The sequence below is a fragment of the Nylanderia fulva genome, unplaced genomic scaffold (assembly GCF_048542155.1).
Source record: "Nylanderia fulva isolate GAGA-0341 unplaced genomic scaffold, ASM4854215v1 Scaffold15, whole genome shotgun sequence".
NCBI classification, from domain to species: domain Eukaryota; kingdom Metazoa; phylum Arthropoda; class Insecta; order Hymenoptera; family Formicidae; genus Nylanderia; species Nylanderia fulva.
Genome location: NW_028189730.1, coordinates 4332304 through 4357112, shown reverse-complemented (window position 1 = coordinate 4357112; position 24809 = coordinate 4332304). Strand labels below are relative to the sequence as shown.

Genomic DNA, 24809 nt, shown 5'->3' with positions numbered 1-24809 from the left:
CGATAACGTTGCACGATGCAAAAGATCGCTTGATACTTGGACGAGGGGGAGAAACATACGCCGCAGGCTTTCGCCATTCAATATTGAAATAGATTTTATAAAAGAGAAAGATAGAGAAATGGATGTGGAAAGGAGCGATAACACGCGGGAGGATTGCTCTTCAACCCCCGGTAAATCATTCCCCGCCATGTTTAATGTAGCTTTTTCAATTGTTCTCGGGGTCACGTATTCACACCATGATTTCTTTCAGCTGCCGATTTACGGCCCGAAAAGTGCCATAGTAATAATCGATACCCGCATCGCGAGTCTTTAATATCGTATATAATTTTACGATTTAAATTAGTATAATAAAAAATTATATAAAAAAGTAATGTACAGAATGGAAAATAAATTAACATCATTAATTGTTTAATTAATATCAAAAGAAATGATTTATATTTATATATAAATTGTCGACCTACATTTTTGAAATTCCTGCAGCACCTGGATCAACTTTGCGGCGTAAATCGGATAACTGGGATCACAACAAAACCTTTTTTTGGAATCAGCGTGCAGAAAATAATGTAGGAAAATCGCAATGGTGGACCAACGAGTGGGATGGAGAGGATTGCGCGAATTCCGCGGCCGCGAAGCGATTTATGGGAAACGAACGCGGGCTATAAAATAACACTTCCCATTCAAATCGGCAAATTAATGGTCGCTTTCGTGGATTCTTTGTTTGAAACCCGCGCGACAATGGCGGCTCGCTGAATTATTATCCTGAAATAGTACAAAATTTTAGGAACGCCGATTTTCGCAAATTTTCACCAATTTCTCAGATGGGTTATTTTCTAATTTTTCCGCCTCCGATTATATCCGATATAAACACAACGCGAAGAGATTCGTTCTTTTCTGTCTCGCTCTCCATATTAGTCGAGTAAAATTAGACTTTGACTTTATAAATACTAGGATCAAGCTGAATTGTTGTAGAGACTTTTATTTCGATGTTCTAATGAAATCCTGAAAAGAATCCTTCATTTCATCCAGGGCGTTTTTTTTTATGAGGAGTAAAAGGGGGTAAATTTTAGTTTTTTGTCATTATATTGAAAACTATCAATTTTTCGAGAAAAATAGTTATTATTAAAATTGTTGCTCATAAAATTCTCTACAAAAAAGGTCATTATACTTTTCTTCGTACAACTAATCGTTTTTGAGTAAAAACGTGCGGTAAAGTTATAATTTTTCTACACCTCTTGTATTCAGACATAATTCGCTCTATATCTTCGAAACGGTTAATTCCACGAAAAAAAGTATAATAACCTTTTTTGTATGGAATTTTATGAGAATTTTGATAATAATTATTTTTCTCCAAAAATTAATAGTTTTCAAGATAATGGCAAAAAACTAAAATTTACCCCCCATAAAAAATGCCCTGGATGAAATTAGGAGTACTTTTCAGGATTTCATTAGAACATCGAAATAAAGGTCTCCACAAAAATTCAGCTTGATCCTACTTTTTGAAGTTTTGCCCTTTTCAAGTCTAATTTTACTGGACTATATTACAATAGAATTAATTGAATTAATGCTTATATATTTTTTAAGTATCTGGTCCTGGAGCAGCAAAGATTGATCGGCTTGCCTAGGCTTCGAAACTATTATCTAGTTTAGATACTTAAGTCCGCGCGGAAAGTTACTCCTCGCGAGCTTTAATCTCTCTAAGCACGAGGTGATTATAAAGTTTCTTATTAAGTTCCCATCATGTAGCACCACCACGCATACTCGAGCCACCATTGCAATACACGGGTGAAAAACTTTGCCACACTACTTGGGGCTATATGTAACCCTCTACAAGGGAAAGAAAATGCAAAAGTACCCGAGCGTATTATCAGAATATGTTTCCTACTCCCGTAAAAAATGTTATATGGGAAAGAGAAAGGGGAGAATACATTTTTCAAAGCCTCCCTCCTTTTCTCTCTCTCTTGATTTTTTTTTTGTATTTGAATAGTTCAAACATTGTTCTCCACAATAGCGAATTATAAGTTTTTCATTTATTTAGCTTCTATTATTCTGCATTACCCGCGGTTTTGTTATATATTCATTTTATTATTTAATCTACTTTAATTTCATCATAATTTTATCTCATTTTATTCAATTATGCACCTTTATTTTATTTATTAAATTATGTCATGAACTTTATGCACGTAATACTTTTTTCTAGAAATTAAATTATACATCAATGATGTGTTTCGTAAAGTAACAAAAGAATCTTTCATTTTTTTTTTTTTTTTTTCATTGTGTGTTCAAAGAGCATGGGACGCCAACCATTTTTTTTCTTCTCTCTAACAAGATTGCGCCTTGCGATACACGCGTCACACAAGTTGATATCAGCTCGTATTCTCATCCCACAGGCCTCACTTTGTATTTATTCCAACATTAAAGCAATTCGAGCTGGATATATCTCATATCGAGATTAATGCACTCTTTTTCGCTCGCGGGAAATATGATGAGGCGCTTTCGTCATCGAGAAAAAGCCAAACAGAAGAATCGACACGGATCGGATTTCTTTGGCCACGTTCACTGTGCAGAAGAAACGAGAAAAGACGGCGCACACAAAGAGAGCCCGGCCATCTTTCCTCTTTTTCAGAGATCGCGAGATAATTGGCCGATTTAACAAGGTTATGTTCGTAACACAAGGATTTCACCGTAATATTCCCGTTGTAAGAAAAATACATTCCTAATGATGACTTTTGTATACTCGACAAATACATGCGGTTACCATCTATATAAAAATTAATTATATATTAATTATATATATATATATATATATAATTAACAGAAAAGTCAAAATGACGTCACATTGACTAAATTCATGTAATTTTTTGGTTATGGAAGTCTCGATCTCGAAGATGACTAAAAAATTACCATCTATATAAAAATTAATTATATATATATATATATATATATATATATATATATATATAATTAACAGAAAAGTCAAAATGACGTCACATTGACTAAATTCATGTAATTTTTTGGTTATGGAAATCTCAATCTCGAAGATGACTAAAAAATGACTTTTCATATTAATTCTTAGAAAATGTGATATACCCCAAGGAGAACAGAAAAGTCAAAATGATGTCAATTTGACGTCATATTGACTAAAATGTCATTTTTGGTTATGGAAATCTCGATCTCGAAGATGACTAAAAAAATAATCTTTTTATATTGACTTTCTTTTTACCTTTTTAATTTTTAGAAAATGTGATGTACGTTTTTCAACTGTGCATATACAATGCTTATTATTATGAAGATAATTAAAAGTTAACATTTTTCATATCCAGATATCATTGTAGTTCGCAGAAGAGTTGAGTTATTGTATTAAAAACTAAATTGTCCATTAAAATATTATTTTAAGCGGCTTATGTCTTAAATTTGCATCTCAATAATTTTTAATAATAAAAAATAATAATTTTTTATTATTATGAACATCAAGATAACATATCAAAAATTTTATGCAATTTGATGTCATTTTGACGAACTAAAATGACCATATTTTGTTCACATTTTGACATCATTTTGACATTTCTGTTCTCCTTGGGATAATATATTGTATATATTATATTATATTTAATATATAAAAATATTATTTAAATTCGAATAAAAAAATAATTAAACGAAATCAAATTTATTAAAATATTTACAAAATTAATTAAAATCAAAAATATAAAAGTATCGTAAAAACAAATAGTTACAATGTAACCTTTAATCTAATATAATCTGATTTATCCTAATAAATAAAAAATTTCTGGCAGCATTTTTAATTAAAAAAATCAAACTCGAAGGGATTTTCCATTTTACGTTGATATTCCCGGAGCAGGAAAATTATTAATTTTCGCTAAAAGCTGTATTATCATCTCCGCTTTTACGAGCGTAAAGCGCTAGGATATGCAGCTTTACACAAAAGGGATAACTCGTCGCGTGTGTTGCTTAAAATCGCATCTTAAAGTCCTGAATTACGTTGTGATTCATGGAGAAAGAGAGAGAATCATTAATTATTGCCATCGGTTTTCATGAAAGGGAGAAAGCCGACGGTACTTTGCACGAAATGAGCGTCCTTATATCGCATATTGTGCAATAATTTCAAGTTAGTTGCACCTATTTTTTTTTCTCGCTAAAGGCGAATAGAATTGTAAAACAGGATCGGCGGGCACTGCAACTTGACTCAATATCAAACGCGCATCGCGTTTGTAACTATTGTGTTGATTACAAGTTTACAGGCGAAGTAAAAAGCGAGAGAGAGAAGACCGCGTGAATATCGCGCGTTGCGATTTGTACAAGTAAATTGGATATCTGGAAAATAAACTACGCCCAATGCGGGATTATCTCTCTGCTATGGATGGACGCGTTTATCGAGTCCGTTTCCGTGGAAAATTGTGTACTGATAATAGGACTTTATCCTTTCGAGTCCTTTTGCGCTCGTTTGATTCCCCCGTTTAAAAATAAAATTAAATCCACAGCTTGATTACTATTTAGTCGCGTATCAAAGTGCACCGATCAACCGGCGCTTCAAAGCTAATGAATGAATCCTAGCGTGTTTTATTTGTTTTTCATATTTTCACTACAATATACGGTTTATAATGCACGCATCCCTGACGAATGTAAAGCGATGTATTCGAGCGATCATATTCGAAAAATATAATAATTTTTTAAATTTTAATTGTGTATGTTTAATGTATTATTGGATGTCAAATATATAAAGAGAGAGACTTTTGTATTTGGTAAATCAGTTTGCACTTCGAAATCATTTCTCGATTAATTGTAAGTAATTATACAGGGTGTATCTGCAAAAATGCAAAACATTTTAGGAGATGATTCTTTGTCGGAAATTAAAAAGTTAAATTAAGTTTGTTTTCACAAATTTCAGACAGATTAAAAAATAAAACTTGGTGAATATTCTTCACTAATAACAAAAATATTTATTAATATTTTTTTAAAATAAAAACTTAATTTTTAAATTTTCCTTTTTATAAAAGTGTAGCTTCTCAGGAAAAAGATATAAGAGTATATGTTTATATAAGAAACCTCCCATCATTTTCGACAAAGAATCATCTAAAATTTTTCGCACTTATTTAGATACATCCTGTATACATCTTCAACTTTCAATTATTTCAATAGTTGATTTATAGTGTTTGTTATGTAGATAAAATTATATAAGTAGATGGTCATCTAGATTAAATTTTGGCAGTATTATCTTTATACGTATAGATAATAAAAACTGCGTTTACATAAACGGTCTCAAAAATAATATCATCTTGAAATTATCTAGATAAATCACCATATAATTTTATCTTTCGTCTAGATATAAGAAAATCACCTCCATTTAATCTAAAGATTTAAAGAAAATCACCTTCATTTAATCTAACAAGGAAAGTTAGGCAACACGGAAATTCAAAAAATTCTGAAACTTGGTGTACAAGTAGAGTAGTTTATCCGTAACACAAAACTATTTTTTTTTGTTTGTGCTGAATTACGGTTTAAGGAGATAAAATCCATCTCTCATAGTAGAATGGCTTTTTGCTTTTCTCGATACATCTCGAAAATTATTCCAAATATCAAAAACTGTTTTAGATAAAAGTTTTATAGTAAAAACACCTCCATTTAAACACGTTAATAAAATTGAAAAAATAATTTTTGGGGATTAATAATTTTGAAAAATGTTTTTAAAATTTCATTAACGTAGTATGAAATAGAGGTCTTTTTACCATAAAACTTTTGTCTATTTTTTGATATCTTGAATAATTTTCGAAATATATCGAGAAAAGCAAAAAGCCATTACTTATGAAAGGTTTCACTCCCTCAGACTCTAATTCAACACGAACAAAAAATAGTTTTGTGTTATGGATATTTAGAATTTTTAGGTTGCCTAACTTTCCTTGCAAGATGAATTTACATAGTAGAAAAAAATGGTGTTTTCTTATTAAAAACGGTTCCCGTAAAAATTTTTGTATTATTTAACACATAATATTTAACACATTCATGTGTTAATTTAACATATTACTATTCTGTTAATTAAACTTAAATGTTAAATTATTAAAAGAACTGAAAAAAATGTAAAAATAACACAATGTGCATCTATTTTTAATGTTACATAATAAGTATGTTCTGCTTAGTGACAAGATTTTTCAGTTAAAATTTACAAAAAAAAATGTTGATTTTTTATTTTATAATATAAATGGGAATGATCAATCTAAAATTAACATATTTTAACTTTTCCATTAAAATTATGTTAATTTTACATAAAATTTATTTCAAATTATTTGAAGTTTTACATTTATTTTGTGTTCAAATATTAACACAATATTTGTGTCTCCATTTAACACATGTTAAATGAACACGAAAATTTCTGTGAACCGTTTGGGACATGTGGTATCTGTGAAATTTATTTTTCAACTGCGTACCTATTTTTATCTTCACCTTCAACTAATTTCAAACCCATCTAAGCACAGCCCTGCTTGTGTCACGTGGGCAAAAAAAAAAAGAAACAAGGGAAGTGAGAAGCTTACCTTGAACCGGCGTATAAATGTTAAGGTACAGGCAGTCCTCGCTTTGGTTCTTGAGGTAGGGCAGCAGTCTCTTGAGATACTCCGCTCTGCCCTTGGGCATCTTGTCGTTGATCTCGGGCAGCTTCTGGGGACAGACGGGTCCGAACTTATCGGCGACCTTCACGCCGTGCCAAAGGGCGCCGCTGACGGGCGGCATGAAGCGTAGGGAGCCGATCGGCGGCGAGGCGTAAGGGACGCCGCGAAACACCTCGACACCCTCGAGGTATCGATCGAGGGTAACGATCACGCCCGACAGTTCGCCGTACTTAGTCCTGACAATCCTCGAGCTCAGCTCGGCGCCGGCGGTCGCCAGGATCAAGCCGAGCAGCGTCAGGATCGGTGACGTCATCTTGACGCGATCCTGACCGACGTCTTCGGGGGCGTCCTTCACCTCCGATCACTCGTTCGCTCCGGCTCCGACGTCTCTCATACCGCCTTCCTTTTCTGTCTACTCTCCTCCCTTAATCGTCTTCCCTAACCGCCACCGGAAGTGCGGACGTACGCGAGCTGGTCCATCTCGCGGCTCTCCGAAGTCGATTCACCTCCTGGATGCATCAATCTTTCTCGAGATAAAGAGTTCGATGACTTTGTTGGATCTTGCCGGAGTCAATGTATCGGAGATAATTTGGATAAAAAGTGGAGGGGCTGATCAAACTCTAGCTGTTATCTTCCGATTAGCTTCCTGTCTGAAGCTTTGCTTCAAATAAACGTCGTGGTCCTGACCTTTGTTCTCAATAATAATTTTTAGGTATCAACAAAGGAGGACTATATACTGTATTTAATTAAACCTTCTTGATGAATAATTCCGTGTGCGATGAGATACACTACATTTTCCATGATCCTTTTAAAGTGTCCCTTTATATTGAAGTGATCCGGAAAAAAATAGATTGGTCCTCGCGCAATTCTTGTAATTCGACGCAATTGATCTAAGGATGATTGCGAATTATACAGATTGATTACAAATCTGCCTTTACGTTAGAGATCCAAAAGAGTTGGAGAAATTGTAATTGCTCTGTACATAGATCTCTTTAGTTACACACTTAGTTGGATATTCGATTAGAGTTATATCGCAGAAGTGTCGATGCTCCGTCGACTCGATGATGAAAAGATCAATGTATCCTCATTAGAGACATTATTGTTGTCCCTTGAACTTAATTATCATCCGCTTCGTTCGTCGAATTGCAAAACGTTAACGATCTGCAAATCCACCTTCCTTGTCTCGTCGCTTCACTGAACGAATAGAGGTTTTCCACGCGTAAAAGAGGGATCGTTGTAAATTTACGTCATTGAACGTCTAATCGGAACCATTAGCGAACTACTTATTTATGCACTCTGTCGCGGGGTAATTTCGCACTCTTTCGCGATGGATTAACATTTTAATCGTTGAAAGTTCCGGTTAGGAAAAACAAAATCTCCGTCAAAACTTCCCAAAGTGGTATATATATTCGTGCGTAAACGAATTTTTATTTCCACCCGCGTCTTTCTTCGCGTTTGCTGAAGTTAGAGGCAAGTTTACTCTCTGTCCTTCTTTTTTTCTTATCGCTCACACAAAGACAATCTCGTTTTCGATGGCGTGCTTAATGTATCGAAGAAGTTGGAACGCACCGGGGTTTTTAATCATACTGAAGGGAAGAGAAAATACGCGATAATATCTCACTCGAGACTTTTTATTGGACGGATCGAAGCTAACGAGAGTTGTATTTTTTTCATCGAACTGGTCTCTCGATCGGATGGAACGTTCGCCGATGCATTTTTTCAGCAAACAATCTCCGAAGCGAAGCTAATTCGTTGAGAGAGAAACAATGTCGCGGCTAAAGAAACTGATATTTTTGCAGCTTCCAGTGAAAATATCGCGTTAAAGATCTTCAAATTTCCTCTGCGGCCGATAAAAGCACTACTGGAAATTCTTCAGCTGCTTCGTTCTGTTTGATGCTTAAAGGGCACAAAGACAGGGGCATCGTCATTCTTGAAATAAAAGAAGCGAATTTCTCCTCTCCGCTTAAGTCTTCCGGTATATCCCTTCGGAGCAGAAAATGTAAATTCCTGCGAAAGTCAACAGCCCGATCTTCGATTAACCTAGATTGAATAAAAATCTCACTGTGCAAGAACCTTTCTAACCTAACACTCTCGCGGATAGAAAGGAAAATTAGGATCATCCGTGTCGTTTATTCCATTCGGACTCGCACCACCTTCCCAATCGAACACTAAACGATCCCCAATCGTGGAACACAACACTTGGACCCAGAAAGTCACGCGCGCGATCATCGTTTCTTCATCGCAACAGACCGGGTGCTCTCATAGGGGATTCCCTTTCGCGCATTGCTTCAGGACGATCCAGAATCATCCGGAGCGGCCCGTTCGCTCTCTCTCTCTCTCTCTTTACTGTTTCCCCCCGTCCGGCGTATATTTCTTGAAACTTTGCGTCGAGCCGGGGAGGGTAAATCGTTTCCCGATAACGCCGATTTATCGGACGCGCCGAAGTAATTTCAAGTTTCGTCGAACTGCGCGAACTGGACGAAGGTTCCCGCTTGCTTGAGAAGCGAGAGACACCACCACACCACCTAACCACCACCAACCACCACCACCACCACCAACAACAACCCCCGTTGAAGCGGCTCACCGAAAAATCCGTCGAGGAAAGGTGGTGAGCGAAGTCGCGGTGTGCCACCCCCTCCTCCCCCTCCCCGCGTTTCTTCCCTCGACGAGAGCTATAACCCTCTATACCCCCTCGGTTCGCAAACTACCACCCTCCCTGGCACCGACCTTATACAACCTGGCCGACGACAACCTGGTCGATGCACCGCGACAAATCTCGCGTGACGAGGAGATCGAAAGAGAGAGAGAGAGAGAGAGAGAGAAAGAGAGGTGGGCGCAGGTATTACCGCGAAAGAGGGTGAGAGAGCGCCGCTGGAACGCCGCGGTTATATGCGAGGAAAACCGACCGACCCGATGTAGCCGACACTTCGACCCCCGACAGACTGGCGTCAGGCGACGACGTTCGCCGCCGGCTGCGCATGCGTCGCTCCGGAGCCACGGGACATGGGCGGAAGTGCACCCCGGCGTGGTCGATAGGGCAGGAGGGATCGATCCTCCCGCGCGAACCGACCGGCGAGAGTTGTTGGTTCGAGTCCGGGATCGCGCATCTTATTCGACTTTGACTTCGCCGCGAGCCCTCTCGCGTTTTGAATTACTTCTCCGCTTTCCGCGGGCTCTCCATCATTATTGGATTCCCTGAAAGTCGTATCTGAACCCTTCTGTCGGTGAACGGATGCCTGAGCGTATCCTAACCTAAAAAGTTCAATTGCTTCTTTGACAAATTCTATCGGTACCATAAGGACGTCCGCAGAAACGAGGACGGAATTAGTAGAAAAGATTAAGCATTTGCTCTACTTTTAAATAAATACTGGAATTTACTTGCATATTTAATATAAAAAATGAAAATAATAAAATAACAAAAACATTTTTTAAATTAAGAAAGAACAAAAAATGAGAAAAAATTGTAATCATGCCCCCCTTGAAAAAAATCTTACAGACACCCATAAAGTCTCCGAAAGTCGTATCTAAACGCTTCTGTCGGTGAACGGATGCCTGAGCGTATCCTAACCTAAAAAGTTCAATTGCTTCTTTGACAAATTCTATCGGTACCAAGAACGTCCGCAGAAACGAGGACGGAATTAGTAGAAAAAATTAAGCATTTGCTCTACTTTTAAATAAATACTGGAATTTACTTGCATATTTAATATAAAAAATGAAAATAATAAAATAACAAAAACATTTTTTAAATTAAGAAAGAACAAAAAATGAGAAAAAATTGTAATCATGCCCCCCTTGAAAAAAATCTTACAGACACTTATAAAGTCTCCGAAAGTCGTATTTGAACGCTTCTGTCGGTGAACGGATGCCTGAGCGTATCCTAACCTAAAAAGTTCAATTGCTTCTTTGACAAATTCTATCGGTACTAAGGACGTCCGCAGAAACGAGGGCGGAATTAGTAGAAAAAATTAAGCATTTGCTCTCCTTTTACATAAATACTAAAATTTATTTGCATATTTAATATAACAAAAATTTTAAATAATAAAATAACGAAAAAATTTTTTAATTAAAAAAAACAAAAATTTAGAAAAAAATTGTACAATAATTATGCCTCCCTTGAAAAAAAATCTTGCAGACACCCATAAAGTCTCCGAAAGTCGTATCTGAACGCTTCTGTCGGTGAACGGATACCTGAGCGTCCTAACCTTAAAAGTTTAATTGCTTCTTTGACAAATTCTATCGGTACCAAAGACGTCTGCAGAAACGAGGGCGGAATTAGTAGAAAAAATTAAGTTTTCCTTTTGCTCTTCTTTTAAATAAATACTGGAATTCATTTGCATATTTAATATAAAAAATGAAAATAATAAAATAACAAAAATATTTTTTAAATTAAAAAAGAACAAAAAATGAGAAAAAATTGTAATCATGCCCCCCCTTGAAAAAAATCTTGCTGACGCCTATATATTTATATAAAGCCCTCAATAAACGAATACTCGAGAGTACCCAAAGCAATTTTAAATTGTTTGAAAATTTATTTCAAAATTTTCCTTTGTTAAAAAAAATTACAAAAGGTCTTTGTATTCAAACTTCCCGAAATATAACAGGAAAATTTGGTCAATGCCCTGCAGCTGTTATAAAAAAATTGCCGCAGTGTTAAAAACGTTGGTATTCGGGTTGCTAATCTATATTAATAAAAAAGTGAAAAGTTATGCATTGGCATAAGGTTTAAAAGCAGTTAATGTATTTTAGCAATTAATAGAATGGAAAATAGATTATCTTTTTTATTTTTATTTTATTTTAATCAAATAAAATATTTTTTTTGTGCGTCCTTTTTGTTACATTTTATTTTTATTACAATTTATAATTATCTAAATTATATTATGTACTAGGTTCAAATTTTGAATGGAATTGTATCTAGGTCGCATTTTCGAATTATCGATTCAACCTGATACTTCTGAGTCTTTGACACGTCTCATCTTTCTAGGCTTTTCATCATTATTGTATCATCATGATTATATCAATAATAGAGAGAAATATTTGTTCTAAATATAAAATGTTACAATATATTTCTAAACAGATTCAATATTCCTAATTATATATTCAAAATATCTTATTAATCTAATGTCATTTTGAAAAAATTACACTGAAAAAAGAGTTTGGTTGTTTTTCGACGAAACAGAGAATTACTGGTTAAATCGACGAGAATTTCTTTTAATGCAACAAGAATCTTGGTTATTTTTTGTTTGTGCTAATCAAGATTCTTGTTGCATTAAAAGGAATTCTCGTTGATTTAACCAGTAATTCTCTGTTTCGTCGAAAAACAACCGAACTCTTTTTTCAGTGTAGAAATCAAATTTTATGTACCATTAATTAACATGTGCAATTGCTTTTAATTTGTAAGGAATATATATTATCATATAATTAATATATATCATATTGTCATATAAGAATATATATTTATTACAAATTAAAAGTAATGACAATTGCACATGTTAATCAATGATACATAAAATTTGCTTATATATATATATTGTATTATATATTATCATATGCTTAAATTAGTTTGAGCAAAATATATTAGCGCGTGATTACCGGTGCGTGAGACAGCTTCTGTAATAAAATTTTAAAGAATGATTAGCGCATAGAAATCATTTTATTAATTTTCAAATAACCCAAATTTCATGAATTAATTAAGTGTAAAAAGTGCACGGGCCAATGAGTTTGTCAGTTTTGTAATTCTCTCAACAAATTAGTGATTACTAAATCAACGCGAGCATGTAAATGTCGATAAATAACAGTATAAATTAGCGGGATTTATTTGACAAAATTCGTGCACCGCGGTATCTCCGCACGATGGACAACGCGGAAAATGCACGGAACAGGGAAACGAAATGGGGGAACTTTTTAACGAGAATTTCCGGAAGCCGGGCGCAGCTGCGCAAAGAGTTTCTCCTCCTCGCGAAATTCCGCTTCGCTCCCGCATTCAACATCGCCTTCGCACTTTACCGCGTAGTTACGCTCGTTAACAAACTCTTTCCCGGCGCGCCAAAGCCACGTGAATTATCTCGCGGCATTATTCCTCGCTTTCGGAAAATCGCACGCGATCGAATAAACCCTTTAATGCACTGTCATCCTTTAATACAGCGCGTTTATCCCTATAGGGATGGGATCAAGTTCAATATGTACGAAAATATTCAAGGCGCATCCGATAATCAAATTTCAATCTCTATAGGGTGAGAATAAATACTCGTAAGAAATAATATTTTATTTTACGTTTACGAAGTTATTGAATCTAGAATAGTTGTGTTCGAATTTTTCGATTGAGTGCACTGTAAAAAATATATATATAATATATTATATATAAAAATATGTAAAATTATATAAATAATATGTAAAATTGTGCATTTATTGTACACTTGCAAAGTCATCGAATCTAGAATAGTTGTGTTCGAATTTTTAGATTGAGTTCACTGTAAATAATTTATAATATATTACATAAAAGCATGTAAAATTACATAAATAATAAATGTAAAATTTTACACTTATTATTTATGTAATTTTACACATTTTTTATACAATGATACATATTTTTTATAGTGTACTCACGAGGTTCAAAACTACTTTTTATTGTAAAGAATCGAATTCTTTGCAAGTTGTATTTAAACTCTAAAATTAAAAAAAAATATATTTATGTTACTTATTGCTACACTACTCGTCACAAACACTCTGACAGATTCAAATAATCAAAAATTATCAAAATTATATTTTTTGTTCGAAATAATCAACAGTTTAAAACCATGCAAACTAGTTTGAACTCGTGAGATATTTAGTTCCATCACTAGTTATCTCCACGTAACGTCAACTTGAGACTATAGATAGTGCCTTATTCAACTTTATGTGTTGCATATAATTCGCACGTCACATTTTCACAGCGCGTTGTACATCGTATATTAAGAACTATAATTTTCTATTTTACCGCCGCGAAAGGACTAATTTTCTGGGAAATTTTTTTCTGTAGGGAAAATCAAGAGCGCACGCGACTTTATCGCTCGGGCAGATACGAGGAATAATTGGACAGTGAAGTGGCCGAGGACGAGGAGGAGGGTCTCGGGGAACGGTTAAATATTTGCAATGTCAACGCGAGGGACGTCGTGCGGCTCCTTGAGGGTGAGAAGGGCCGAAAGGGGTGGAAATTGGTCGCCTCCGGCCACAAAGCCGTCGAGCGGAAATCCGCTTCTCGTTTGCGACACGAGGACGCACCCACCTTCCCTAAGACACGTTCGTGCAAAAACTCGAGAACGCCGTTAAAATGACAAGCGTACGCCAATCTACGATTCCGAGGATGCAAAGAGAGCTCCCGAGAAACCGGTCCGAGAATACGAAGAATACTTATTATTGCTATACGAAGCGAAAAGTTCGCGAAAAGTTGAGACGTCTTCTTTCGTATTTAATTTGTATTTAATTCGTCGAAGAGTTAAACAGTTTTATTAGCGATCATAGACGTTCGCAGAATTTTTTCCAGAAGGGGACATAATTAAATTTTTTCTTCTTTTTTCTCACTTTTTTGTTATTTTTATTTTTTATATTAATTTTTTTACTGATGAGAGGATAAAGGCATTTTGGACACCCATGTTAGATTCCACAAAATTTAAAAGAGAAATAGCATTGGAATCAATTCTGAAATCTGTAAATAATTGGCTCTGAGAGGAGAACAAAATTTCGTAAATTTAAACAATATGTTTGACAAGTCAAGAAAGTAAAATTAATTCTAGCATTTATCAAAGATACATAGAACGTGCGCGTCTGTCTTGCTTAGATTATTTCCGTAACAATGTTCCTAAGAATCCCGAGAATCTTCGGTGGAGAAAATTTCTCCAATGCTTAAGGAAATCCTAAACGGATCTGTTTTATCGATCGAGCGATTATTTCTTATTAGATAGGTTATTCTTTTTAGATATGTTATTGACAGTTTGTACATACAAAATAAGACCAGGACGGATTTGACATATTTGGCAGGACGGATTCATCTCTACATATGCACGAAAATGTAAGAAGCTATTCTCGTTTACTAGGCTTCCAAATTGATATCTAAACATTCACTTATATTTTTTCATCCGATGTCATATCTGTCCTGGTCTTATTTTATATGTACACACTGCCAATAAAAAGAATAACCTATCTAAAAAAAAATAATTGCTCGGTTGATAAAACAGAGCAGCAGCATACATTTAAAATCCCTTAAGGGGATGCTGCCGTTGTTCTGTTTTACCGACTTTAAGTTAGGTTAGGTTCACTTCTTATTGAATATAGAGATTGAAAAATTCTCCACAATGTGAGTAGTATTGATAATACTACTTACTTATAGAAAGTATTGATAATAATGAATGGGGAGCGTTGTCCGGCAACTAATTTTTGCTGTTTTATGCCTCGACATCAATTCCACACGCAAATATACATACATAATTAATTCAAATACGAATCTTTTGATACTGGCTTTTTATCTCATTTCTATTACTTCTGTATTATTCTTTTATGTTATCTCTATTGAGAGCGCCATATTTTGTACACAAATAAACTGAAGAATTTTTATATTAAATAGGTATTGTAATGAACTGATGCAAGAGGCCGATAAAGAAACTGTAATTTTTTAACTTTTATTGTTTTTTATACGAAATTAAAGCGCTCCCCGTTCATTATTATCAGTATTTTAATTGAGGAGAAGGATTTTTCAATCTGTATAGCCAATAAAAAGAAAAGTCCTTGAACTTAAAGTCGGTAAAACAGTCATAGTCAGCATCCACTTAATTTATTTAGTAGAAATCAGATTGTGAGGGAAAAATGACAGGGATAATATATTTTTTATCGACGCCGAAGGAATATATTAAGCATGACACACTGGTGTCCTGATCCTGGCACTATGGAATATCGCTCGATCGGTGGTGAATGTAATCGAGATTTTTCGCAGTAAAAAAAAGACAAAAGCGCACGGAGGAAAGAGAACTGACATCTCTTAACGGTGTCACGCGGTGCGACAATCCTTTGAAAAGGACTCGAGACAAGGGTCGGGAAGCCGACAGGGTGTGACGCGAGAGATTCGTGCCTAGACTACCATCGGGCATCCAAATCCAAGAAATCGATGTCGCTTTCGTGCGACAGGAAGGCATTCTCGGGAATATCACTTATATTGATAAGGGAAAAGCCCCTTAATGCTGCGAGGTTTCCGACATAATTCTATATATTCAGCATTTGCCATCGTATTTTGTGTTCAATTCTTCCGACTCTACCTTTCCTGTGTATCTTTTATTTCAGCTTGATTTCTAGCCAAAGATCGAAAAAGAAGATAAATTTCTTCTACCGTCGGTTGATTATCCTCGCCGTCAGATAAGCGTGAATTTACGCTCGTTTACAATCGTAAGACATTTCGGGTCGTTTATCTTTCAAACGATGTGCGTGTCGTTTGTATTACGTGTATGTCACATATTGTATATACTATAATATTTTATCAATTTTAGCCCTCTATCGTTTGGCGAACGACCCAAGTCATTTATGAATATTAAATCGTATTTTAAAACTGTTTTATAAATGGAATAATTGAGAGAAGTTTTATATGTGCAAGAAAATGAAATAAATATTATTTAATTTTTGTTTCAAAAATATTATTTTTCCCACAAATATTATTTACAGTTTAACGTTTCCAAAAATTTTTTAAATATAAATAAAACATTTAATGTAATGATTTTATTTCGCAGTATATTTTTATAAACAAAATTTTATTATAAATCTATTAAAATAGATCCGAAGAAGAAAACTCTTATCAAACTCTTCATTATTCGAGAATTATTGAGGTAATAGATTTACATGACATGCTGTATGCTTGTCTATCATATTTTTATATTATTGGAGAATACATTCTATATATCGAGACATATATTATTTGAAATTACAATTTTTACAGATCCATTACCCTAAATAAAATAAAGCTTGTTTATTACTCACCGATCAATGAACAACAACGGAGTTGACGACGTTGAAGTTACGTTGATCTGTAACACAGAAATATGAAATTTAAATTATAACAGCATTCAAAATTAATATTTTACCAACTTTTATATCTATGTACAATAATAAACGGCAATATAATGGAATAATTTCATTTAAAAAGTTAATTTTTAATAGAGGTTTTTATAGAATTTATAAAAAAAGTATTAATAAAATTATTTTTCTTAATAATTATCTCTTGTTTTAAATTGTCGGAGTCATACAAAATATAATATACTAAGCCTTGTTTCATTATATTGTAGAACACATGCATTACTTCGTTGACGGATATCATTTTAAAACTCATGCCCAAAATACCATCAAATTTTGCAGCAATGAACGCATCGCTTGGCTCGTGTATTGCTTCCGCAAATGTTTGATTTTAAAATAAAGTCATTATAACTTAAGACTTTGATTTTTAGAACAGAAACGTATTGCATGCAATTGTGAGATGCAAATACAAAAAAAAGAATTATCTCCATAATCTTTATATTTATCATATCATATAATGCAATGCAATATGCACTTGTCTCTGCAATTGCACGTCGATCATCACAAAGATCGCGACGATCAGCATAAAAATGCGAAACATGTTTGCGAATTTACTTGCGACTGGAACTTCGAATCACGAAATTTCCAACGACGAATATTTCTCTTATGACCGGACACACAAAAAAATAAAGCGTTGTCAATTACTGGCTTATTAACTCTTATATTAACCCTGTATCGACATTCAGGAGCTTTATATACATACGATCGCGAAGCGCTTATTAAATGCTTGAATGGGGAGAGATTGGTAACAACACACGAATTTACAAAGGATTCCGATAGAGATTTAATTTGAACATATATTTTTGGTATGCCTTTTTAATTAATACAACGCATATTTGGATAAATTATTAATAATTAAATGAAAAAGCAATCCCAGTAAAAAATAACAATAATATACACATATAAACTATGCAAAAATTTATATTGATGATATGTAAACTTTATATCAGTTGACGAAGGGAGAGAAAGTTTTACACAACGTAATGTGATATGGTATTTTTTTACTTTGATGAATTTTTATTCCAATTTGGATATAGCTGACTATCATCTCTTTGAAAAATTTTAATTATTCTGTTATTTTTTCATTTATTTATATATTATACGATAAAATCTGTACACTCATCACTTTTGTTTTTAATTATCTTTGTCTATATAAATATACGCTTTTGCCTCATTATTGTAGTTTTATTGAAATATCGCGTTTTTGTGCAATTTCGAATTAGAGAAAAAATTTCTTAAATAAATCAGTATTACAAAAATAAAAAACTGGAAAATGTATATAATAACAATTTTATTAAAGAAAAAAAATCATTTATTTTACTTTTGAAAAATTTATTTGTCAAAGAAATCTTGAAATTTATTTACTTTCTATTTTACATTGAAGTTTGATTTTATTATTAACAAACAGTTTTTTGGATAAATTTGTAAAAAAATAGATCTAAGAGAAAACTATAATTATATCAGTGAAATTTATATATATATATATATATATATATATATATATATATAATTAACATATATATGTGTACATATATAAAGTATATGGAAAATAAATTTTTTTAAATTTATTTGTTCAGAAATAGAACAATACAGTGCGTGTCTTAAAAGAAAATATGTCAAATGAATAGAAAATATTTTCCATATATATCCTCATTTTAATTCTCCAAAACGAATAAATCCGTTTTTAATGTATTACATAACTATAAATAGAAAATGACTAGTCAATAAATATTATCAAACTATAAAAAAGTAACTAAATTAATCGCGACATTATCATTTAAATGCGATGTCTTATTATATAAATCTAAGAAATAACAATCGACATTTATTTCGCTGGGGCAAATCCCACTCGGTCTTTCTCAGAATCATACACGCTATAATAACGGGTAAGAAATATATCTCCTAGAGTCCACAAATTATCGATAGCGCGATTCGATTCAAAACTGCTTTTACATATCTTGCGATTTAGTGATATCTATATAGATTGAAGCACACACAAAAAATGTAAGTTTTTTAAATTTAAATAATTTCCTAGCCAGAAATAATTGTCAAATCAATGTCGATTTGACAATCATTTCTGGATTTAAATCTATTATAGGATCTATACTATTTACCGGTTGGATGTAATCCTGACTGTTAAGACTGAACACTTTATTACCTATAGAGAAACTGATTACTGGCATCTCAGGAGAGTTAATCTTGTTGCAGTTTAACTTTAAACAAAAGAGAATATCAGATTAAGAAATGGCAACTCACAACACAAATATCAATTTATATTCTAGTAACTTTTTATAATTTTCCTACAGAAAGCTGTGTCATTGTGAAAAGCATAATTGTTTACTTACGAAATACTCTCCATTAATGAGATAAGTTCCAATAAGGTCATTAATAATAGAGATGTTCGAATATGGTCCTAATATTGATGAGGTGCCTGTACCAGCGATGGCTTGACAGTCATCCTTGCACAAAGTAAAATTAAATATTGTGATCCTACAGCACAATAATAATATTAACAGTTTGTTGTAACCACGATTATGAGAATAATTTAGAAAATAACGTACTTATTCATATTAAATTGCCAGAATCCTTTCTTAGTAACAGGAACATAGGTCAACTCGCCTTTGTAATGAGCGGGATCGGTACCACCCAATATTAATTCACCACCGACATTATCCGGAATATCTCTGCGCAGATCGTATATTTTTCATATTGTAATATATATATTTTTGTATTACACGTGCAGGCAAAGTGGCACTTTCGGTGCATGTTTTCTGTGCGGGAAGTGGCCGATTTCCATCGCCGCCATCTAGCGGCAACGCGGTGAGTGAATAAGCCGCGTTCAAAGCCATTATCTACGGCTCAGCCGCGTTAAAAGTCATTGTATACGGCTGAAGCCGTAGGAAATGTATTGAACACGGCTATTCCCCTACCGTGCCGCGGCAAGATGGCGGCGTGCGATCGGCCGCCTCGCGCACAGAAAACGCGCAGAAACAGCCACTTTGCCTGCACTTGTAATACAAAATAGTATGTGTATCACGTGCGGATTGACAATTGTTCACTCGTGTGGGGTGGTCGCACTCGTCTTCGGCTCGTGCGTCCATCTCCCGCACTCGTGACCAATTGTCAACTTTCCGCACTTGATACACAATATACTATTTGTTAAAAACATTTTTAGACATATGCAATGCATAAGAAAATATATACTTATTTAAATAAAAGCTGAAAATGGGTATTGACACTAGGCCTTGATGTATTATATTGTAGAACACAGGCGTTATTCCTCCGACGGATATCGTATAATAACTCAGGCCCAAAACACCATCAAAACGTGCATCAAAGAACGCAAGGTCTGGCACGTTTGTTGCTTCCATAAATGTTTGATTTTGAACATTGAAACCGGCAATCTACAAATAAATTGATTTATTAATAATAAAATATCACGAGAATGACAGTGTATAAAAATACTTGAAAAGTGTTCATAAACTACAATTATAGTTGATTAAATTGGCCTATTTGTTTAATGATCACTTACATTCACTACGTCAGTAGATACAAATCCTTTAATAAAGCCACTGTCAGTCGGAATCTCAATCTCAGTACCATTTTCTATATATGTACTGGATTCTGTACTATCATATATGTTATGCGTTGCTGTAAAAAAATATAGAAGGTAATATAAAAAATTATCGCAATAGGGAAATTTTAAAAATAAAAAATTTTGTAAATATTTGCTGAGGAAAAATTGTCTCCAAATAAAACAAGATCTACTTGTATATTTTCGGTGTGACACCTTATATCAGACACCGTGTATATATTAATAAATTACTTACAGCAAAAACGACTAAAGTAAGAAGCGTTGCACTTTTTGGATGGTACCCAAAGATTTGTGGAACCAGGAGAAAACATTACTTTAAATTCCTGCGGGGGAATTCCAATAGTAATTTTACCATAATACGGACCATCTACATATTTGTATAAAGACACCCTAGGATTAATGCTAGCTTCGATTATAGGAACTTTTGGAATGTCAGTGGCAACCTTCTTTAAAGTGTGTCGAATAGAATCCATCTTATGTAATGAAATCCTTGAAATAACATAAAGAACATTCAGTCTTATTTTACATATTTTACACAATATAAATAATTTATACATTAGTTATATCAGAAACATTTATTAACTCCGCGATTTTTTTAGATTATATAATTTATGCGTTTCCTATATATTTGAAATAATATTTACTTTATGAATCATGTATATATTATATATATAAAATAGTCATTATAACTTAAAAGACTTTAACTTTTAGAACAAAAACATATTGCGTGCAATCTGGTACAAGAAGATAACTCCAAATAAAGTAATATTCTAAAAGCAGAATATATACACAGGGCTCAGAAAACAAACATTGCAAAACAATAACGCATTGGTACTGAGAGTTTATTTGCTTACGCGTGAAAAAAATAACTTATACTTATAAGTGGTTTGATCTCTAATTATAATACATGTACGTTAATGACAATTGAATGTAGACCAAAACTATAAGGTAGACAGACAAATTTTGCGAATTCACAAAGAATCACTTTTTCTATAACATTTTATGTCTCCATCTTTTTACTAACAAATAAAAATACATTTTTGTAAAATAATTTTGTCGAATCGTTATTGAAACGTTAATTACATTCACACAAGCTTCGCTTCGAATTCTATAATCTCAATATTTATTATTTCATAATGTAATACAATATGCACTTACCTCTGCAATTGCGCATCGATCATCACAAAAATCATCGCGACCAGCACTTTAAAAGTGCGAAACATAGTAAATTTATTTGCGGTTGAAACTTCGAATCATGAAATTTTAGCGACAATTAAATTTCTTTATTATGACCGGACACAGAAAAATAAAGCGATGTCGATTACTATTCTTATACTAACCCTGTATCGATATTCAGGGGCTTATATATACGATCGCAGCGCTTATAGAACGCTTGAGCGAAGAGATTGGTAACGACACACGAAGCATTTAAAAAGAATTCCGATAGGTTTCTATTAATCAATTTAATTTAAACATATATTTTTGGTATTTCTCTTTAATTAATACAACGTGTATTTAGATAAATTATTAATAATTAATGAAAATAGGTCGAACTCCGATAGGTTAGCATCACACATAACCGCACATATGCACATATACACATGCATACATATGCGTGAAATTTTTTAATATATAACTTTTTTATTAGATTTGTAATCTCACTTCTAATTGTTCATTAATATTCTTTTATGCTATCTTTATCGCTTTTCTTATTAAATAAGTATTGTTACGAACTGACACAAAAGAAGCCGACAACAAAACTGTAATTTTTTATTTTTATATGATTTATATATGCAATTATAGCTAGCGCGGTCCGCTTTTATAAGTACTTTAATCGTGGAAAAGGATTTATTGATCAATATAGTCAATAAAAAGATATTAAAAAAAAACTAAATATTCGCACTCGGTCGGTAAAAACACACCTCCAGCATCGACCGCTAATTATATACGCGGAAAAACGGCAGCAATACTTACGATATATTTGATTCCGAACACGCACTTCAAGGGTAAACATGACTTTTTTCATTAGGGATTACATGTTAATAATTAAATTATAATAATTTATTAATTGTATTAATCAGAGCAAATTATTTCCCGTTGGTTGTCGCAATCGCGTTTAAAATAGGAGTTCGACGGAGAGCGTCTGGAATCTATTTTCCTGTTCGAGTGTCGGCGGCACATGAATGATAACAGCTGATACTTGAGAGTCGAAGGACGTCAACAATAACATGTTAGACGCTATCAAGGCCGCATACTATTGATTGTTATGGATACTTTGTTGTCGCAATATTTCACGTACTAACATAATAGGTACATACATCTACGCGGAATATTAAATTATACGAGCATTTTAAAGTATGGATAAATTATTATTTATATTATACGATTAATATATCACAAATTGCACATTATCGATATTTTAATTATTCAATATATCTTGCCATTGTTTTACTGCGCGTTCTTAATTCGAATTATATTTAATATTATTTATTATTTAGGAAATAAAATAATATAATTAGGAATATAGAAAGACTGATAAAATAAATGAGACATTCTCTATCGAAAATCGACCAGCCTTCTATTAAATACGTTAGAAAACATGTACGAGTATACCTTTAATCAGAGATAATATTGAGGTGAATTAATTTAAAAATTAATTAACGTAACTAATTATTATTGTAGATCTCTTTAAAAATGAAAAATGTGATTAGAACTATATAAAACTGTAATAGAATACAGAGACAGAACACTAGAAAATCAATTAGTCTAAAATAGATATGTAGATAGATTATGTTTTTATCGAGTAAAATTAGTTATAAACATATTCGAGAACTGCATTAGAACAGCTTAAATTTATTAAAGTATGAATTCAGTTAAACTTTAATAAATTTTATTTTTAAATATCACAAAAAACAAAAATAAATAATACGAATTTGCGCATCGCACATTTTTATTAAAAAATGGCTATGTACAAATTTACATTTTATTGCTAATCTATTGATAGTCGAGGTGGGATTTTTTTATTTCGATTATTATTTTTAAAATTGTACAATTTGTAACGATCGAAGCCGACATTTATATTCGAAATTTCATTATTTTTTACTGGTGATAATTTAATGCACTAATGTTTTATTAACCGGTGCGATATTGTCTGGTGAATTTGCCTTTGTGGTCTTTATAAATTTTCTCTTTAGTCACTTTTTATTTTTATTGATCCCGTTTTTGATTAGGCGCTGTGTATTTATAAACACAACATTATCGGAAGAACAAACACGTCAAAGCCTTTGTTATATCATCTCACATTGACAGAAATCGCTAAAAAGATTTACCAAATAGCCACTTTTTATTTAATTAATATTTGATTATATAAATATATATTACGCATATCTTGATAAAATTTATTGAAGGATATCTATACAATTTATTTAATAATTTTTGCTGAAGAGAGAGAGCCTTATTCATTTATTTTTAAAAATCGCTACCTATATCGGATGTAATTCAAAACGGCATTATGCATAGTGCCGCACGCGTTATGGAATTCAGGAGAGAGAGAGAGAGAGACGCGCGTTTTATTATTTCATTCCTTTTTGTAGTGCTTCTCACGCGCGGAATTCTTCCATTGGTAAATTGAACAAATTGCACTTTTATGAAATTCCTTCTTCAAGGAGCATCAGGCACAGATATATAGATTCGAGTAAACTGCATTCGTGATTCTATGCTCGAGATGCATAATTAAGCATTTATTATATTAGTCCAGTAAAATTAGACTTGAAAAGGGCAAAACTTCATAAAAATTACGATTAAGCTGAATTTTTGTAGAGACCTTAATTTCGACGTTCTAATGAAATCCTGAAAAGTACCCTTAATTTTATCTACAGCGTTTTATTGGGGATAAATTTTGATTTTTTGCCATTATCTCGAAAACTATCAATTTTTCGAGAAAAATAGTTATTATCAAAATTGTATCATAAAATTCTCTACAAAAAAAGGTTATTATACTTTTTTCGTACAATTCATTTTTGAGTAAAACGTGCGGTAAAGTTGCAATGTCTATACATATAATCGTTGATTTAAATCACTCTATATCTTCGAAACGGTTAATTCCACGAAAAAAGTATACAAATCCTTTTTGTAGAGAATTTTATGAGCTACAATTTTGGTAATAACTATGTTTCTCGTAAAAATGATATTTTTCGAGATAGTGGCAAGAAACTAAAATTTATCCCCTTTTACCCCCTATAAAAAACACCCTGGATGAAATTAATGGTATTTTTCAGGATTTTATTAGAACATTAAAATAAAGGTCTCAACAAAAATTCAGCTTGATCGTAATTTTTATGAAGTCAAAGACTATATATATTTAACGTATATAACTTTTTTTTAATTATAATCAAACGTATATCACACACGCGTATTTAATTTATTCTAAGGACGCGCATCCATGATTTTCTTACTGGGGTTTTTCTCTGGGAAAAGAATTTCTGTATTTTTATATAATTTAAGATGCAGCG

At 33.0% G+C, this 24809-nt stretch overlaps 2 protein-coding genes across 5 annotated transcripts in view; both read right to left on the bottom strand.

Moving 5' to 3' along the window:
• The window catches only part of Nlg3 (Neuroligin 3), a 230147-nt gene extending 220601 nt beyond the window's left edge, over nt 1–9546 (bottom strand). The window contains exons 1-2 of the mRNA XM_029310692.2: nt 9464–9546; nt 6543–8657 (exon numbers count right to left, since the gene is read on the bottom strand). Of these exons, the coding sequence (XP_029166525.2) occupies nt 6543–6930 (388 nt within the window). The 5' untranslated portion in view covers nt 6931–8657; nt 9464–9546. The remainder of the gene's footprint in view (nt 1–6542; nt 8658–9463) is intronic.
• Nucleotides 9547–12163: 2617 nt separating this feature from the next.
• On the bottom strand, nt 12164–22464 carry LOC114937278 (lysosomal aspartic protease-like). 4 transcript variants are annotated; one of them, XM_029310696.2, is made up of 10 exons: nt 22273–22464; nt 21457–21544; nt 20534–20787; nt 20236–20354; nt 19908–20107; nt 19265–19387; nt 19049–19193; nt 18818–18916; nt 16611–16657; nt 12164–12224 (listed from the first exon to the last, which is right to left on the bottom strand). In XM_029310696.2, the coding sequence occupies exons 1-10, from the start codon at nt 22322–22324 to the stop codon at nt 12203–12205; spliced, it is 1149 nt and encodes a 382-aa protein (XP_029166529.2). In that variant the 5' UTR covers nt 22325–22464; the 3' UTR covers nt 12164–12202. The 4 variants fall into 4 exon arrangements, with proteins under 4 accessions (XP_029166529.2, XP_029166526.1, XP_029166527.1 ...); XM_029310693.2 differs by lacking the exons at nt 12164–12224; nt 16611–16657 and adding an exon at nt 18234–18678; XM_029310694.2 differs by lacking the exons at nt 12164–12224; nt 16611–16657; nt 22273–22464 and adding exons at nt 18234–18678; nt 21639–21902.
• Between the last annotated feature and the right edge of the window lie 2345 nt (nt 22465–24809).

What these genes read in the sequence shown, in the direction of transcription:
- LOC114937278 (XM_029310693.2), bottom strand. Translation starts at nt 22,324, where the DNA reads ATGAAAAAAGTCATGTTTACCCTTGAAGTGCGTGTTCGGAATCAAATA. An exon ending in TGTTCGGAATCAAATATATC is followed by an intron (nt 21,545 to 22,272) that starts GTAAGTATTGCT and finishes CATGATTCGAAG; the next exon opens with TTTCAACCGCAAATAAATTT. An exon ending in TATCTACTGACGTAGTGAAT is followed by an intron (nt 20,108 to 20,235) that starts GTAAGTGATCAT and finishes ATTTATTTGTAG; the next exon opens with ATTGCCGGTTTCAATGTTCA.